Source organism: Chrysochloris asiatica, unplaced genomic scaffold (assembly GCF_000296735.1).
Source record: "Chrysochloris asiatica unplaced genomic scaffold, ChrAsi1.0 scaffold00027, whole genome shotgun sequence".
NCBI classification, from domain to species: domain Eukaryota; kingdom Metazoa; phylum Chordata; class Mammalia; order Afrosoricida; family Chrysochloridae; genus Chrysochloris; species Chrysochloris asiatica.
Genome location: NW_006408545.1, coordinates 20878534 through 20897666, shown reverse-complemented (window position 1 = coordinate 20897666; position 19133 = coordinate 20878534). Strand labels below are relative to the sequence as shown.

At 43.5% G+C, this 19133-nt stretch overlaps 1 protein-coding gene across 1 annotated transcript in view; it reads right to left on the bottom strand.

Moving 5' to 3' along the window:
- The window catches only part of SCML4 (sex comb on midleg-like 4 (Drosophila)), a 173937-nt gene that overhangs the window by 2210 nt on the left and 152594 nt on the right, over positions 1-19133 (bottom strand). Inside the window, exons 6-7 of the mRNA XM_006839954.1 lie at positions 17058-17330; positions 3325-3470 (exon numbers count right to left, since the gene is read on the bottom strand). Of these exons, the coding sequence (XP_006840017.1) occupies positions 3325-3470; positions 17058-17330 (419 nt within the window). The remainder of the gene's footprint in view (positions 1-3324; positions 3471-17057; positions 17331-19133) is intronic.

Here is a 19133-nt window from a genome sequence, read left to right as displayed (position 1 = left end):
CCACCCATCCATCCATCCATCCATCCATCCATCCATCCATCCATCCATCCACCCACTCATCCATCCATCCATCCATCCATCCATCCATCCATCCATCCATCTATCCATCCATCCATCCATCCATCCATCCATCCATCCATCCATCCATCCATCCATCTATCCATCCATCCATCCATCCATCCACTCACTCATCCATCCATCCATCCATCTTTCTAGCCAGTCAGCCGCCATCAATAGAGCACCTACTCTGTGTCACTCATTCTCCGTGCCCTTGATAAAATGGCAGAGTGGACAAATCTTGTTTGCAGTCTCCTCTTAGGAGCCTCATTTTTACCCTACCTGATAGACTTCCACCATCTCATGAAAACATCAGACTCCCTCTACCCAAATCTGACTAAACAGAACTCATTCTGTTTCTTGGTCTCAAGGCTCTGCTAATCAGATGTGAATGACAGATTAGAAGAGGCTCTTTAAGATGCTTTCCAGATGTGAGAGTATACTTTCTACGATAGAATCACCTAGATAGAGAGAGAGAGACAGACGGAAAGAATAATGGGTGTAGAATAACATCTTCCTCTTCACAGACGCCTATGTCTTAATACCCAGAACCTGTGGCTATGTTACATTACATGTTGTTGTTGTTAAGTGCCACCACGTTGGTTCTGACTCATAGTGACACTGTATGGGATTTCTGAGGAGCAGCTGGTGGGTTTGAACCGCCAACCTGTGGTCCTGTGTGTTATCATGCAGTGCCACACCAGGATTCCATTAGCTAAAGAGAATTAAGTTTCTAGAGTGTGTGTGTGTGTGTGGGGAACCAAGGACCATGTTGATATTTATAACATCATTTACGGGTCATACAAAATTATGAACTTGAAAATGAGCCTGCTTTATTTGGTCAAACATCCCTAACGTGATGGCTAGAACTGGGATTACCTTGGCAGTGTCAGACCAAATAATTTCAAGGGCTTTATATGGTTGACCCAAGGAGCTCTGGTAGCGTAGTGGTTATGAATAGGGCTGCGAACCTTAAGGTCAGCGGTTCGAAACTACCAGCCGCTCCACGGGAGAAAGATGAAGCTTTCTACTCCCGTAAAGATTTACACCCTCGGAAACCCTGTACAGGGTCGCTATGGGTTGGAACCGACTCGACAGTACTTAACAACAACAACAACTATACGGTTGACCCAGGACTAGGCATTGTTTTGTTCTGTTGTGCATAGGGTTGCTATGAGTCAGTACTGACTCGATGGCACCTAACAACAACATATGGCCTGCAGGCTGGTCATTTCCCACCCCTGTTCTAGATAGAATTAAGGTTATTTGTCAGCTGACTTTAAAATAGGGAGATTATTATAGATTGGACTCCTGATGTGACAAGGTTAGTGGTTCAAACTCACCAACTGCTCCTCAGAAACCCTGTACAGGGTCGCTGTTAGTCGGAACTGACTCAATGGCACTTAACAACAACAACATTATAGATTAGCAGAATATTGAGGGATATAACGACAAGAATTCTTAACAGAAAAGGGGAAATCTGAAGCAAGAATCAGAGAGATGGTGATCTGAGAAGGATTCGCCCCGTTCTTACTGGCTTTGAAGCTGGGGTAAGGGACAGTGAGTGAAAGAATGAGGAAACAGACTCTCCCTCAAGTCCCCAGGGAGGGACACATACTTGCTGACCCTCTGAATTTAGACCACTGAGACTCATGCCAGGCTTATGATCTACAGAACTGGGAGATAATAAATTTATGTTGTCTTAAGCCACAAAGTTTGTGGTAATTTGTTATAACAGCAATGAGACACCAATACCATATACTTGGCAGAGAAAGTATTACCTTTTTTTTCTTCATTTCTGGTGTAGTGAATTAGCTAATGTCTAGGAAAATTATCTCATATCTCTTCCAGTCATAGTCTGTCACGCCTACACTATTTCTGCTCTGCTTGAAATAGTCCTGGTGTGGCGCTATGGATAAATGTGCCAGACTGCAAAGCTGTTGGCGGTTCAAGAAATCCTATTTAGGGTCACTGTGAGTCAGAACCGACTCGATGGCACTTAACAACAACAACGACAAGGTCTGGGTCAGAGAAGGTGGGAGAAGATACTTATAGGATGATATGATTCAGCTGTAGATGCTGGCAGACTTCATTGTAACTGTAAAGACTTGGAACTCTAGCGTGACTATAATATGAACCATCTCAGAAGCAGGGATGGGGGATCTCATTACCATCAAAGAGAAAGAACCAGGAGTGGAGCATGCCCTTTGAACCCCAAGGTCCCTGCACATTGAGTCTCCTCAACCCAGGGATGGAAAACTGTGACATCAGAGAAGTGGCAGAGGAATAAGAACAGCAGAACCAAGAAACAGAGTCTGAGACCCGAGCAAATGAATCTGAGTGGCTTTGGCAGGAAGCTTGCTTGTAGAGTGGGGTACTTCTAGGCACTTTAGTGCTGACCCATGGAGCTAGATCTGAGTTATTTCAGACTAAGGCTTATGGTGATGTGGGGTGTACTATGGGCGTTTATCAGCAGCTGACTAGAACAACTAACTGTTCCCTAAGCATTGTCTAATCCTATATTGTAACCTGTTAAGTTCCCTAATAAAACCCACAACCATGAGTATGATGTTTAAGTTCTGTGTGGCCATTGTAATGAATCATGAGACCCAGTTGAGGAGAAAGGACTGTGGGAGGCATGGTTGGTGCAGCAATAGTTTCCAATCATCTTTACACATTCCAGCACCTCCTGAGTGGGTGTAATAATACCTGCTAATGTGAGCTAAAATCCGTGGGTGGCGCAAATAGTTTGCATTTGACTACAAACCTAAAAGCTGGCAGTTTGGGCCCAGCCAGAAGCACCGCAGAAGAAAGCCCTGAGGATCTGCTCCATGAAGATTATAGCCAGGACTGTGTGGAACAGTTTTCCTCTGTAACACGTAGAGTAGCCATGAATCAGAATGGTCTCAGTGACAATGGACTTGGTTTGGTTTGGGTTGAATGAGAGCTAGCTGGAAGCCAGACACTGTGCTGAGTACTTGATGTATATTTTCTCATTTAATCCTCAAAACACAAGGGGCACAATCACAGTTTGCCTGACTACTGCGAACACACTATATATGTTTGTTTGTGGAATGTACAGACAGAGCAAAACCGAGTTTTTCAGGTTTTCCTGCTCTGAGAAGCCTGTGGTTCCACCTAGCCTCTCATCTCTTCCTCACTTGAGCATTCCCCTAGGGCTTACTTAGTTCAATTGCCCCAGCAGACCCCAACTCCCTGACCCTTAGTCTCCCACCCCATGGAGGTTGGGGTCCACCCCTGGCATACATGCTTTCTGAAGAGCTCCACGTGAGGCCCCAAAGCCTGAGGGTCAGCGTCTTTCAGGAACCAGACCACGTCCTCCACTGTCCAGGTGGAGGGGTTCGTGCTCCTGGGCCGTCTGGCATCTTGCCCATCTGGAGAAGGGCTTGAGGCTGGATGGGACAAGCAGAGAGAGGGAGATCATGAGATGGTGGAAGAAGGGATTCCATACCTGCTTGCATGCTGCCTGCCCTCACTTGGTCTGGGAGGGGGTTCTCAGGACCCCCGAGGTCCAGGCTCTCCTGTGACAGAGAAAGTGTGGATGGCTATTCTTGTCTGTGACAGAATTCACTCTTGGAGAAAGCCCCATCTATGCAAAAGCTCTGCCCTCTCAGGAAATGAAGCATAGGAAAAGGATTTCCTTTAAAACCTCAACTCATCATCTGTCAAAAGGCTGTGCTCCCAGCTTGGAAGACGTCTTGGTGACACAATGATGAAGTGCTCAGCTGATAACGAAACGTTGGCAGTTTGAGCCCATCAGCCTTTCAAGCCCTACCGGGGCGCTTCTACGGTGTCCTACAGGGTCAGAATAGAGTCAGTGGCAATGAATGTACTTTCTTTTTTCTACCTGGAAGGGTGAGAGCCTGGACCTGTCCCCTCGCTTTCCTGAATACTCCATGTGGCATACTTGCTATGGCCAAAATGTTTCCCCTTTTTACTTTTCTCCACCTTTTTCTTCTCTTTTAAAAACTGATTGCCACCGAGTTGACTCTGGCTCAAGGCAACCCCATATGCATCCAAGTAGAACTGTGCTCTAAAGGGTTTTCAGTGACTGATTTTTTGGAAATAGATGACCAGACCTTTTCCCCCAGATACTCCGGGTAAATTCAAACCACCAAACTCTTGGTTAGTGGCTGCATGCATGAACTGTTTGCACTATGCACAGAATCGCTGCTCCTTTGAAGCTCCACCTGATGCCAAAGTCAAGGGAGAGCCTAACTTCTTCATAAGCGCCATTTCTCTGCTCCCTGCCACTTAGATGTCACCTTCCTCCCTCCTTAGCCTTGAGATCTTGGTTCGTCTTTCATGTAAAATGCTCTCCAAATTCTTCCCTGTGTAACAATTGCTTATGTACTTGTCTGAACCTCCAGCTAGATTTTAATGTCCTATTGTTAAGTGCCATCAAGTCAGTACCAACTCCGTATAGGGTTTCTGAGAAGTAGCTGGTGAGTTTGAACTGCTGACCTTGCAGTTCAAGCTGATCTTGTGGTTCAGTGCTGATCCTACAGTGCCACAACCCCTTTGTCACTGTCCCCCCTCCATTTATCCCACAATTCACTGACTACCTTCTTTGTGCCGGGCCCTGTGTGAAGTGTTTAGTGATTGAGACAAACATGATCCTCTCACCGCTGGCTAATAACAATCACTAGCTCTGACTACAGTAGATTTATTTGTAAATATGTGTTCAGTAGCGTAGTGGTTACAAATTGGTCTGCTAACCTCAAGGTCGGCAGTTTGAAACTACCAGATGTTCTGCAGGAGAAAAATGAGGCTTTCTGCTCCGTAAAGATTTGCAGCCTCAGAAACCCTGTACGGGGTCGCTGTGGGTCAGAACTGTCTCCATGGCACATAACAACAACAACAACAAAATGTAAAATGAATCCATGTGCTTTGCAGAAACAGAATAGGTATCTTATACAGAAGCCTTGAGTGGGAAATCCATAGTCGAATGCAAAGGCTAGAAAAAAATTTAAAAGTTCATGGAAAATATCCATTATCTTTCAATTCTACTTTTTTTTCATGAACTTTGGGAGTCCCCTGCATTTTCCTTCTCTCATCTGAGGGCACAGTTGTTTTCTACCATGTCTTTCCGTCTCCTCCATTTAATGTGCTTGAGACGTACATGGTGATCCATTAGAGCTGAGGAAAAGACAGCATTGCACTTCCAAGTCTGTCCCAAATACATTATGGTTTGGTTGACAATAGGCTTTCCTTTGAGATTCTTCCTGCTGTTTTCTGGTTGGACCTGGAAAGGTCCCATAAGGTGGTTTGGCACAGACCACTTTGCCAGGAAACTGCTAATGCAGCCCGGAGCCATCTGAATACTGATGCCTGCTTATTAGAGATGATTTCACTCCGTTTAAAGACATCCGCATTCAACATGGGGACGAGGACTCACAGAAATCACATTTGCCTTTGGTTCCCGCCCCATAAGCGCTCCAGCGTTAATCAGAGTGATAATAGCTGCTCTGATTACAAAGGCTGGAAGTCTTTAGTGCCAAGGAGGATTTCAGAGTGATGAGAGTAGAGGTCAAATCTAATTTCCTGTGTTTGACAGGAATCAAAAAAAAAAAAAACAACAACCCAATTCCCGCCCTCCTCCCCCCAAAAAAACAGACGGATGAACAGGATCATTCATGGGAGCCTGAGGTCCTCTGAGCAAGGTTGAGGCAATCCGCAGACAGCGCGGGGGCTGAGCAAAGGATTGGCGTGTCGTGTATGTAAGGAGCAGGCTTTCCGGTGACCACTGTGGTGGGAAGAAGGCAACAGAGTCGTCAAAGTGAGCTTCATTCCTGGCACTGGTGCTTCCTGCCGGCATTTTCCACTTTTCTAGAATAGAACAGCTGCGGCTGGAGCACAGCTTGGTAGCATAAGACAGAGAGCAGAAGGAAGCCCAAGGTGTATACCCCGAGAGTTGCTCAGGATCCCAAATGCATAAGCTTGCTTTGTTGTTGTTAAGTGCCATCGAGTCAGTTCTGGCTCTTAGCAATCCTGGGAGTGGCTGATGAACTTGAACCACCGACCTTATAGTTCAAACCAACCTTGTAGTCCAGCACTTTAACCTGCAGCACCACACCTAAATTTACTTTAGAAGGAAGCAAAATGGTTTGTAAAGTCTTTGCTCACAGAGCTAATGAATACACAAATCCCTCCAGTTGCTTGTGAAGGTTTCAGGAAGACAGAGGTGTTCAGGCCAACACAGCCAAGGCAGGCAGATGTGACAGGTCAATAGTAAGATATAATGAATGGGAAAACATCTTGCACTGAAAGACGCAGGACTTGTACCATGCCTGCCAAATGTCTTTATGGGAAGGCAGCATTCTTGACCATGGAGGACTTTGTTCTTGGTGATGTCCGGAGACGGTGAAAAGAAAACAGAGTTTTGAATGGATATATAATGAAATACTGATTCGTTTTGTTTTGTTGCTAAAGCCGAATTCACACTTACCAGAAATAGAATGATGAATCTGCTTCTGAGACATCCAGGACATTTTCAGAGCGCAGGTACCGAGAGCCTCCGTCTGACACCTTCCTACGAGCGTGCACATGATTTCCCCTTTGCTCATTCATAATTTGGGGAAAACTTTTTAGCTAATAACAGACTCATAAAGAAGATCAGTGAGCTGCAAGTTGGAAATGTCTACTACCCACCGATGATGTAATCTTTTCTGTGCTTCTCCATTGTGAAATAAGGGTGTTTGGAATGATTTCTGGAGTCCCTAAGTGGTGCAAACAGTTAATCAAACAGTCATTAGCTTAAAAAAGAAAAACGAAAAAAAGGTTGGTGGTTTGAGTCTATCCAGAAGCACCTTGGAAGAGAGTCCCGGCGAACTGCTTTTTAAAAAATCAGCCACTGAACGCCTTATGGAGGGAGCACAGTTCTATTTTGACAGAGTTAGAATCCACTTGACAGCAACTGGTTTGGTGCTTTGCTTGGGAATGATCTCTAAAGTCCCTTCCCCCTGTGACACTTTATGATCCTTTTTCACAACCTTCTTACTCATATGCAGCTCCATCAATGTGTCCAAGTGAGAAACACCGAAGACCCAAAAGCCAGTTTCTAGTTCTTCTGATTAGTCGCTATGTATTGCAATTAACCTCCATCTATAAAGTGGGGATATTATTCCTGATTTCATAAGAGTATCATAAGGATCAAATGCCTGACATCTTGAAGGGAAACCCATCATTATCTCTGTGTTCTTCTTCAACCCTCAGCCCTCTTAGCCTCTCTGGCAGCTAGAACTAGGTGGGCAAGCATAGAAGGAAAGGGAAGGGGAAGGGTGGGTTATTCGCAGCTCCTCCAAGTAACCTGCTCCCTGAGACTTCATTCTTCCTAGAAACAAGGTGTCCAGGCTAGCCCACAAACTGGATGATATCAGATGTACTTGAAACAGTGTTGTTATCTATTATTTCTATTGTAAGCATGTTTGAAAGACTATGAGGTGAGAGACCTACCCAGTGGCTCTTCTGGTCATTATGTTTTGCTCATTTCATCCCTCCCACATAAAGCATTATCCTCATTCTTTGTTTTCTAGCTGAACTGTCTCCCTCAACCAATGCCATACCCTAGCAAAGCAAATCCAATCCATAGGGAGTATTTGAGTTGTAATAACAAGGTCAGGTTGACTTTGTTTCTTGATTCTGAATCCTGTAGCTCAGACCTAATTGTGGTTGGAAATTCCACAGCATGTCCTATTAATGGCAAGTCAGAAAGCTTTAGTCATCTGAAATGTCTTAATAGCTCTTGATGATATCTGGCCTGAGAAACAAACAGGGAGGCACTCTCATATTTTCACCTGAATAGCAGCAAAAGCCAGGGATATGGGTCCTGTGAACACACCCTCTTCAGAGCCCCCTAGCAGAGGCAGTAAGTATGATTTATCAAAATAGCAGGTGGCCAGGTAAGTGATCACATAAAAGAGAAGGCTGGGAGGTTTGCCACATCACTGGTACCCGGTCTGCAGCCTGTCTGGCTTTCTGGCTTCTGTGGTTTAAAACCCACCTGATTAGCACCACAGTGGAAAGCCCTAGCAAAGGGGCTGTAGGGATTAAAATACGAACAAGACACCTCATGGAGCTCAGAATCTGGTCTCTATTATGGGTCAGAATAGACTAAATATTAGAGGAAATGAGTAAAAAAGTGCCATAGGAGGAGACAGGAGGGAGTGTTCCTAGTTAGGAGGCATGGCTGAGACTGCCCTTTGTTTACTCAATATCATTTTTCTACTTCTTCTTTTGTAATGTGTGCTGACAAAGTGATTCCAATGCAAAGCGACCCCATGTGACAGAGTACAACTGCCCTGCTCATGGAAGAAAGATGAAGCTATCTACTCCCATGAAGAACTGCAGTCTCAGAAGTCCTTTGTAGGGTCGCTATGAGACAGGATACACTGATGGCAGTGGATTGGTTTGGGGCTAATCTTCATGGAAACAGAGCTCCAGGTCTTTCCTCCTAGGGTGACTCATGGGCTCCAAGCATCAACCTTTAAGTTAGCAGCTGAGTTCTTAGCCAGCTGCACCACCAGGACCCCTTTCTTTTGTAATAAGAACCCATGCTAAACCCACCCCCACTGAGTTGATTCTGACTCATAGGGACCCCATGTAGGGCTTCTGAGGCTGTAAATCTTTCCTTGTAGAGAGGCTGGTGGAGTCAAACTGCTGACCTTGTGGTTAGCAGTCCAACTAGCCACCAGGGTTTCTTTCCTTTGTGATTGTTGTTGTTGTTGTAAAGTGCCATCGAGTCGGTTCTGACTCATGGTGATCCTAGGGTTTTCGAGGAGCAGCCGGTAGGTTTGAACTGCCAACCTTGTAGTTCACAGTCCAGTGCTGATCCTACAGCTCCACACCAAGAGTCCGTCTTTTTTCATAGAGTCCCTGATTTTTAGCTGGGCTCATGGTTGTCTGGAATTGACACTAAGTTTCCCAGGTTCCCTTGCAGCTAATGCACAAGGTGAACAAGTTCTAGCCAATGAGATATAAACAGAAGTGGAACTCTTTTTAGGGTATGCCCACATTACCTCTCTCCCTCTTTCCTCCACCCACTCCCTTCATGTTGCTGCTGAGAATGTGAATGTATCTGTGGTTCCATTAAGCAACCTGGTTAAGAGGAACTTTTGGAGGATTAGAGTTACTATACCAACAAGAGAGTCCTGGTGTGGTATTGTGGGTTAATGCACCAGACTACAAAGTTGTTTGAATCACAAGGTTGGTGGTTCAAGCTCACCAGTCGCTCCTTGGAAACCATATACAGAGTCGCTATGGGTCGGAATCGACTCCACGGCACTTAGCAACCACATCCCTACAAGGGTAAATTCTTGCCTTTTTTCCCATTGGTTTTACAAAGTCTTACAGTGATCTTCAACTGCTCCAGCTTGCAGCAACTTTACTCCAAGGAGGCAGTATGGCTTTGTGACTTTAAATAAATACCCCTATAGCCCCATGAGGTTCTGTCTATTAGAAACAAGTCTAATTATCAGAGTATTAGGCAAGAGTCTCTCTAGTATCTCTAAACTATAGAAAAGACAATGCTATTAAGGATCCAGTTAGTGACTTGCTTAGAGGGGAAGGCAGCAGGCCCTAATAGATCTATTTCTCTGACTTCATTAAAGATTCTGAGAGGCAGACATCCTGAGCTACTGAGGCTTTCCTGAGACAACCTGGGCTCTGACTGCTAGGCTTTCTCAGAGTCAGGTTCTGCACCCAGATCTGGGCAGTGATGGAAAAATTCCGGGAGGACAAAGGGATAGGTGAAGATGAAAATGAAGAACAGGAGGGGTGTTGGCACTGGGATGGGAAGGCTGTTCCAGAGCTCAGCTGGAAGGAGGCAATGAGGAACTGGAGGGAGGAGAGCAGGAAGCTGTTTTGAGAGTCTTTGAAAGTTGCTTCTTGTTATTGCTAAGTGCTGTTGGGTTGGTTCCAACTCAAAGTGACTGTGTACAGGGTTTCGGAGGAGCAGCTGGTGGAGTTGACTTGCTAACCTTGTGGTTCACAGTCCAGTGCTGATCCTACAGTTCTTGGGCTGTAGGATGGGCTCCAGGAGGACTGGGATGGGTGAGCAAGCAGTTATTGGACAAATGACAGATCCAAACAATGCCTCCCTCAGACTGCCAGAATTTCTATGCTTAAGACACAGGGTCTAAAATGTCACCACTTAGACCATTTGGGGGGACTCTGGTGGTTCAGTGCAGAATTTCCACCTTCCATGTGGGAAACCTGGGTTTCATTACGTCCCACCCACCTCAAGCACATCTACCGCCTCCTGTCCATGGAGGTGCATGTTTTGCTGTGAGGCTGAACAAGTTTCTGCAAGGCTTCCATACTAAGATGTTTGGGGGAAAAAGGCCTAGGGATCTACCCTCAAATGTCAGTCAATGAAAACCCTGTGGATTATGATGGTTGGTTGTGCGTGAGGTCACCGTGAGTCAGGGAAAACTCAATGGCAACCAGCAACAATAGATACTCTTGAGTTGGAGAGGGAGTAAATAGCGCCATTTTGTAAAGAGACAATACTTTCAGGCTGTCCTTGTTGTTTGCTGCTATGGAGTTGATTCTGACTAATGACAATCCCGTGTGTGCAGAGTAGAATTGCTCCATAGGGTTTGGTAGCGTAGTGGTTACGAATCAGGCTGCTAACCTCAAGGTTGGCAGTTTGAAACTGCCAGCTGTTCTGCAGGAGAAAGATGAGGCGTTCTGCTCCCGTAAAGATTTACAGTCTCGGAAACCCTGTGTAGGGTCACTATGAGTCAGAACTGACTCCACAGTACTTAACAACAACAACAACAACAACAGATCACCAGGTCTGTCTTCTTAGGCACTTCTGGGTGTGTTCAAACCTCCAAACTTTCAGCTGGTAGTTGAGCACTTAACTATTAGTATCGCCCATATTCTCAGTAACATGAGTCAATTCAATCAGATTGTTGTCTAAGACAATGGAAATCCGATTGAGTAGAGGAGGTTGAAAGAAACCTTTCAAAAGCAGATCAGGTAGGCAGACACCAGGATGAGGATTTTGACAACCAGGAAGCAACATGAAGGCACTGGGCACACGGATATTTATTCAACATGATGCTATAGGATAATGCAATGGACTGCAAGGTCGATTTGAACCATAAGTTCAGCGGTTCAAACTCACCAGCCGCTCCTCAAAAACCCTATCCTGGGTTGCTATGGGTTGGAACTGACTTAATGGCACTTAACAACCACATGTTAGATATTATGCTAATTAATTCTGGGGATAAACCTTGGAAGTGTGGCACTGTAAGATAAGTTCTGGACTGCTAGCCACAAGGCCGGAGCTTCAACCCACCAGCAGGCCTTTGGAAACCCTATACAGGGTCACTATGAGTCAGAACTGACTCGAGAGCAATTAACAACAACATATGTCAGATATGCTAACTCTGGGGATAAATCTGGGAAATAAATACTGCCCTTCAATTACTTTAAGATGCTGGTTTGTACCAAGCCTTATCCCCTTTTCTCATTCTTAGATAACAGATGGAACAGTGTCTCTCTCCCCTTTCAACACTGGAGCTTGGGCTTTGTCTATCCAAATCTTCTGCCTGGCCATAACAATGTCTGCACAGCAATGTCAAGGAATGGTCTTTGGGCACCTCTGCATTCAATGAAGAGTCCCAACAGATGAGAGAATCTGTGTCCTGTCTCACTATCAATCTAGGGAGGCTTGGCAGAACAAGGCCAGCCTGAGATGGGTGAGGACCTTAGAGGTGTATGTGGAGGATTTGGATTGCACAAAATAGCTTATATGTGCAGCTTGTATGGGTCACTGATGGAGGGATCCAAGGATAAGAGCAGAAATGTGTCTTGCCATAAGGACACAGCAGCTAGGGACAACATAGAGACTCCATGACTCATTGGGCTGGGCTCTCCTTTTCAGATGCCAAGATGATGTGCTGTGATCTGCTGAGGGCTGTGTTCAAGTCATCTCTGACTACTCCAACTACTTTTAATAAATATTTATTAAACTCTTTCTGTTAGTAAGCCCAATGCCAAATACAGTTGACCTTTTTTCTTCTCAGATTGAACGAATGCCAATTTGTGTATTCTATATGAATATTCACTTGCTTTGGGTAGTCATTCTTAAATGTGCTCATGTGCAAAGGGTGAAAATTTTTAGTCACCTGATGCTCATGTTCCCAGTTGAGGTTGTACAAGGCTGGTTCTGTGTTTGTGAATTCAGTGTTCATTGACACTTTATAGGACATAATGACCATGAATAATGAGAATCAGCTGTACACGTAAGAGCATATTTAATCCTTCCAACATTCCTACGAAGCAGAAAGCAGCTATGATGATGAGGAGGATGTTAATTTGACAGGTAAGGAAACAGAGGCACAGAGAAGTTAAGACTTCCCAAAGGTCACTCATTCAGGAAGTGGGAGATCCAGGATTCCAGCCCAAGCTGTCTGTATCCTCAATCCATGCATTATTCATCATGCTGAACTAGTAAAGCTTAATACTGACTGAAAAAGAAAAACAAACATAAATCTGAATGGACTCCAATCTCTCTTTCTAATGACAATATACTACATTCCAACAAATTTTCGTTAGTGGGGCATTACATCCAGCATTATGAGAATTTTGCTTAACTCTGATTATGCCATGAGCAGGGCTGGCACAGTGCTTAAAGTGCTAGGATGTTAACTGAAAGCTTGCTGGTTTGAATCCACCGGCTGCTGCACAGAAGAAAGATGGAGCAGCCTTTCATACAGATTTGCAGTCTTAGAAACCTTATGGGGCAGTTCTACTCAGTTCTATAGAGTCACTGTGAGTCTGAACTGACTCAACAACATGGGGTTTGCTGTTAAGTTGATTGTTTTTTGTTGTTGGTAGGTGTTGTCCAGTCAGTAGAGACTCTATGCACAACAGAATGATACATTGCTTGGTCCTGTGTTGCCCTAACAACTGTTGCTACATTTCAGCCGAATGCTGTTGCCACTGTGTCAGTCTTACTGGGGGTCTTCCTCTTTTTCACTGACCCTCCACTTTACCAAGTATGAATGTCCTTCTCCAAGGTCCGATCCCTCCTGACAGTATGTTCAGAGTATGAAAGATGAACTCTACTCATCCTGGCTTCTAAGGAACATTCTGGCTGTACTTCTTCCAACACAAATTTATTTGTTCTTCTAGCAGTCCATGATACTTTTAATATTCTTTTCTAACACCATAATTCAAATGCATCAGTTCTTTCAGGGTCTTCCTTATTCATTGTCCAAGATTCACATGCATTTAAAATTATTGGAAATACCATGATTTGAGTCAGACAAACCTTAGTCCTCAAACTGATATCTTTACTCTTGAACACTTTAAAGAGGTCTTGTGCAGCAATTTTGCCTAATACTGCTTCCATGAGTGTCGATTGTGGAACAAAGCAAAATGAAGACTTTGACAACTTCAATCTTATCTCCATTTATCATGATGGTATTTATTGGTCCAGTGGTGAAAAGTTTTGTTTTTTTTACATTGAAGTGCAATCCATACTGAAGGTTGTAGTCTTTGATCTTCATCAGTAAGTATTTTAAGTCCTCTTTGTTTCCAGAAAGCAAGGTTGTATCATTTAAATATCACAGGTTATTAATGAGTCTTCCTCAGATCTTGATGCCATATTCTTCTTAATATTATTCAGCTTTTTTAAAAATTATTTTCTCAACATACAGATTGTGTAAGCATGGTAAAAAAAAAAAAAAAAGTGCACACTTTTCTTAATTTTAAACCATCCAGTGTCCTCCTGTTCTGTTAGAATGACTGCCTCTTGGTCTATGTACAGGTTCCTCATCAGCACAATGAAATGTTCTGGAAAACTCATTCTTCTCAATATTATCTATAGCTTGCCATGATCTACACAGTCAAAAATCTTTGGTTAGTCAATAAAACATGAGTAAACATCTTTCTGGTACTCTCTATTTTCAGCCAAGATCCATCAGATGTCAGTAATGATATCCCTAGTTCCATATCCTCTTCTGAATCTGGCTTCAGTTTCTGACAGGACCCTGTCAATATACTGTTGCAGCCATTTTTGAATTATCTTCAACAAAATTTTACTTGCATGTGATGTTAATGATTCTGTTAAGATGATTTCTGCATTCGATTGGGTCACCTCTCTTTGGAATAGGCACAAACCTCTTCTAATTGGTTGACCAGGTAGCTGTCTTGCAAATTTCTTGGTATAACTGAATGAATGCCTCCAGTGATACATCACTCTGCTGAAAGATTTCAATTTGTATTCCATCAATTCCTGGAAGCTTGTTTTTAGTCAATGCCTTCAGTGTAGCTTGGACTTCATCTTTCAGTACCATCAGTTCTTGGTCATATGCTAACTCTTGAAATGGTTGAACATTGACCATTTCATTTTGGTACAGGGGCTCTGTGTATACCTTCCATCTTCTTTTGATACTTTCTGTATCATTCAATAGTTTGTCCTTGGAATCTTTCAATATTACAAGTTGAGGTGTGTATTTTTTTCTTCAGTTTGTTTTTTCAGCTTGAGGAATGTTGAGCTTGTTCTTCCCTTTTTGGTTTCTTCTCCAGGTCTTTGCACACATCATTGGAATATTTGACTTGTCTTCTCGAGCAGCCCTTTGAAATTTCTGTTCAGCTTTTCAACTTCTTCATTTCTTCCATTTGCTTTAGAATCTCTACACTGTAGAGTAAGTTTCAAAGTCTCTTCTGACATCCATTTTGATCTTCTTATTTTGTATTTTGAATGGCCTTTTGCTTTCTTCCTGTATGATGTTCTTGATGTCATCCCACAAGTCTTCTGGTTTTTGGCCATTAGTGTCTAATGCATCAAATCTGTTCTTGAGATGGTCTCTAACTTCAGGTGGGCTATATTCAAGGTCATATTTTGGCTCTTGTGAATTTGTTTTAATTTTCTTCAACTTCAGCCAGAAATTGTACATATGCAACTGATGGTCTGTTACACAGTCTGCTCCTGGCCTTGGTTTTGACTGATATTGAGCTTTTCCACCATCTTTTCCCACAGATGTAGTCAGTTTGATTCTTGTGTATTCTATCTGATGAGGTCCAGGTGTATAGCCACCTTTTATGTTGTTTAAAATTGGTATTTGCAACGAATAAATCATTGGTCTTGTAAAATTCCATCATATGCTCTCCAGCAAAATTTCTATCACTAAGGCCATATTTTCCAACTGCTGATCCTTCCTCTTTGTTTCCAACCTTTGTATTCCAATCATCATTAATTATCAATACATCTTGATTGTATGTTTGATCAGTTTCAGATTGAAGAAGTTGGTAGAATTCTTTAATTTCATTCTCACTGGCTTTAGTGGTTGGTGCATAAATTTGAATCATAGTCGTATTAACTGATCTTCCTTTTAGGCGTATGGATATTATCCTATCACAGATAATGTTGTACTTCAAAACAGACCTTGATATGTTCTTTTTGATGATGAATGTGACACCATTCCTCTTCAATTTATCATTCCCGGTATAATAAACCATGTGATTGTCAGATTTAAAATGGTCACTATCAGTCCATTTCAGCTCACTAATGCCTAGGATAGCAATCTCTGTATGTACCATTTAATTTTTGAAAACTTCTAATTTTCGTAGATTCATACTTCATACACTCCATGTTCTAATTATTATTGGATATTTGCAGCTGTTTCTCCTCATTTTGAGCTGTGCCCCTTCAGCACATGAAAGTCTCAAAAGCTTTATTCCATTCATGGCAGTATGGTTAACTCTACTATGAAGAAGCAACTCTTAACCAGTCATTTCTAGAATATCTTCTAATCTGAGGGGCTCATCTTCCAACACAATATTAGACAATATCCTACTACTATTTGTAATGTTTTCAGTTTCCAGTACTATAGCTGACAATGTTCTATAGATATTCATAGGGTTTTCAGTGGCTAAACATTCAGAAGTGATCAGCTTCTCCTTCTTCCTAGTCTGACTTAGCCTGGAAGTTCTTTGAAACCTGTCCACCATGAGTAAAACTGCTGGTAGTTAAAAAATGCAGGAGGCATACAGCAACAAACAAGCCACCAACAGACGTGTGGTGGTTGGATTAACCACAGCCCTGTATTTATACCCTGAAAGTGGCTTTCACTATGCAAGGGAAAACTCTACCAAAATCTAAGTATTTACCAACTCCCTTGCAGTTAAGTGAAGTAAAATGGCCAACTGTGCCAACAGATGGTGAATGAGGGAGGTGCATACCACTTTTGGCTCTTCAGTTCTCCACGCTCTCATTTCTATTCTGCCCACTGGATGTTCAGGGTACAGTGGACATAGAAGTTGACAGGCAATACCATGGATGGAGCCTGGCTCGCTCAATCAAGAGGCACCCTCCCAGTTAGAAACACCCACCTTAGACCCTTGAACAAAAAGTAAACTTCTATTGTATTTGAGCCAATGTACATTTAGAAGGCTACTTATTCCTATAGCCTAGCATACTGTCCTGGTGTGCTGCTGTGGATTAAAGCGCTGGACTGCAATGTCAGTTTGAACTGCAAGGTCAGTGTTTCAAGCTTACCAGCTGCTCCTCGGAAACCCTACGCAGGGTTGCTATGGGTCGGAACTGACTCGATGGCACCTAACAACAACAACAACAACAAGCATACTGTAGTGTTGGTGTGGTGTTGTAGTATTAGCATTGAAGTGCTAACCACACTGTCGACAATTCAAATCTATGAGCCTCTCCTTGGAAACTCTATACAGGGTTGCTATGAGTCAGAATCAACTTGAGGACACTTAACAGAAACAAGTATATACCATTACGTACATTTATAGGTCAGAGACTGAGCTTGATAGCCTTGGACAATAACAAAAATCCACACAGCAGCTTGTAGCTTGTAGAAACTTCTACTTTCCCCTAGGGGTCTCTGTTCAGTTACCCAACCCACCCAACGCCCCACCAACCCCCTCCACATGCAGTGGTCCCAGAGCAAGGGCAGAGGAGGCTAAGGCCTGGGAAATCAGTGCATGCATTACATTACCACATCGGTTTCCTTCATGAGAGGTCCCGTTGCTCTTGGGGCTGGAGGCTGGGGGCCTCAGCCCAGAGGCCAAGGGGCTTGCATGGATACCACCGGCTGTGGTGGTAGGGCCTCCCCCGAGGCGGTGGTCTCCAGAGTTCTGCCTCTTGCAGTAGAGTGAGGAGGAGGGGTGCAAGGATCCCCTGTGGTTAAAGGCGGTGGTGGAGGGGTCCACATTGTAGCGGTTCATGCCCACAGGGTTCACCAGGCACTCTTCAGGGGTGACTGTTTTTGCTAAACAAGAAGGTAGTGCAGAGAATCAGAGATCAGAGAGCAATTCATGAGGCCACCTGGGGCTCAATCTTGGCAGTCTTTCCCTGGCAGCTCAGTGGCCACCCTCTGTGGGGAAGGGAGATGAGGAGAAGGGAACCTCATAGTAAAATTCCCCAAGCCCACCCTTAGCAAATCAGGGCTTTCTGTACTTGAAAGTGCCGCCTTTCAGTCTGCTGAATTCTATGAGCCACACCAAGGCCAAATGGCTTTCTTTTGGTCTTTTTTTTTTTTTTCTTCCTATAAGGACAAAGTCCATGAGAATTGTGGGGATAGAAAGAGGAAGGAAAACATCATAGTAATTCCTACTCCTCAGTCTCACCTACACCAAACAAGATGTCTGGCTAGTCCCATCAATAATCATCAGTATACTGGTGGTGGTTATGTGCTGTAGAGTCGGTTCCTACTATAGCAACCCTGGTGTGGTGCTGTGGGTTAATGTGCCAGACTGCAAAGTCATTTGAACTACAAGGTTGGTGGCTCAAGCTCACCAGCTGCTCCTTGGAAACCCTATACAGGGTCATTATGGGTGGAATCGACTCGATGGCCCTTGACAATAACAACAACAGGGCTTCTGAGGCTGTAAATCTTTATAGGAGCAGAAAACCTCATCTTTCTTCCACAGAACAGCTGGTAGTTTCGAACTGCTGACCTTTAGGTTGCAGCCCGATTCATAACCATTATGCCACATTAGACATAATCAAAACAGATCTGACATTTCCAAAGGAAATGCAATAGACTGACAAAAACCAATGGGTCCACCAAGGTTGGCAGTGTTCTTACTAGGTGTTGAATCAGTTCAGACTCATAGGGACCCTAGGCACAACAGAATGAAACACTGCCTCCTGTACAGGTTCCTCATGAGCACAATGAAGTGTTCTAGAATATTCATTCTTTGCAATGTTATGATCCACACAATCTAATGCCTTCACATAGTCAATAAAGTACAAATAATTATCTTTTTATGGAGTGCTGTAGCTCTGCTCTAGGATAAGTACTAGACCGGGAATGACAAGGTCTGTGGTTTGAGCCCATCAGCTGCTCTTGCAGGAAAAAAAATGAAACTATCTGCTCCTGAAAAGATTTACAGCCTCAGAAACCCTATACAAGGTATTGACTAGATAGTAGGCATATGGATATTATTCTATCATGGACAGCATTGTACTCGAGATAGATCCTGAAATATTCTTTTTGACAATGAATTGATGCCATTCTTCTTCAATTTGTCATTCCCAACACAGCAAACTATACAATTGTCCAACTCAAAAATAGCCAATACCAGTTCATTTCAGCTCATTAATGCTTCATAAATCCTTCCATATCATTTTTGAGGACTTCAAAATTTCCTAAATTCATACTTTGTACATTCCATGTTTTGATAGTTAATATATCCTTGCACCTGTTTCTTCCCATTTTGAGTTGTGCTCCATTAGCAAAAGAAGGTTCTGGAAGCTTTTCTCTATATCATCGTCACTAAGATCAACTCTGTTTTGAGGAGGCAACTCTTCCCTAGTCCTATCTTGAATGCCTTCCCACCTGGGGGCTCATCTTCTGGCATCTGACAAGGTTCTGTCGTGATTCAGAAGGTTTTCAGAGGTCAACCATTCAGAAAGGGTCTGGCTCTTCTTCCTTGTCTGACTTAGTCTGGAAGCTCTGCTTCCTGTTTCCCATGGGTGACTCTGTTGATATTTAAAATGCTGGTGGTATAGCTTCCAACCTCACAGCAACACACAACCAACACTGTACAACAATCATAGACAAGAGATT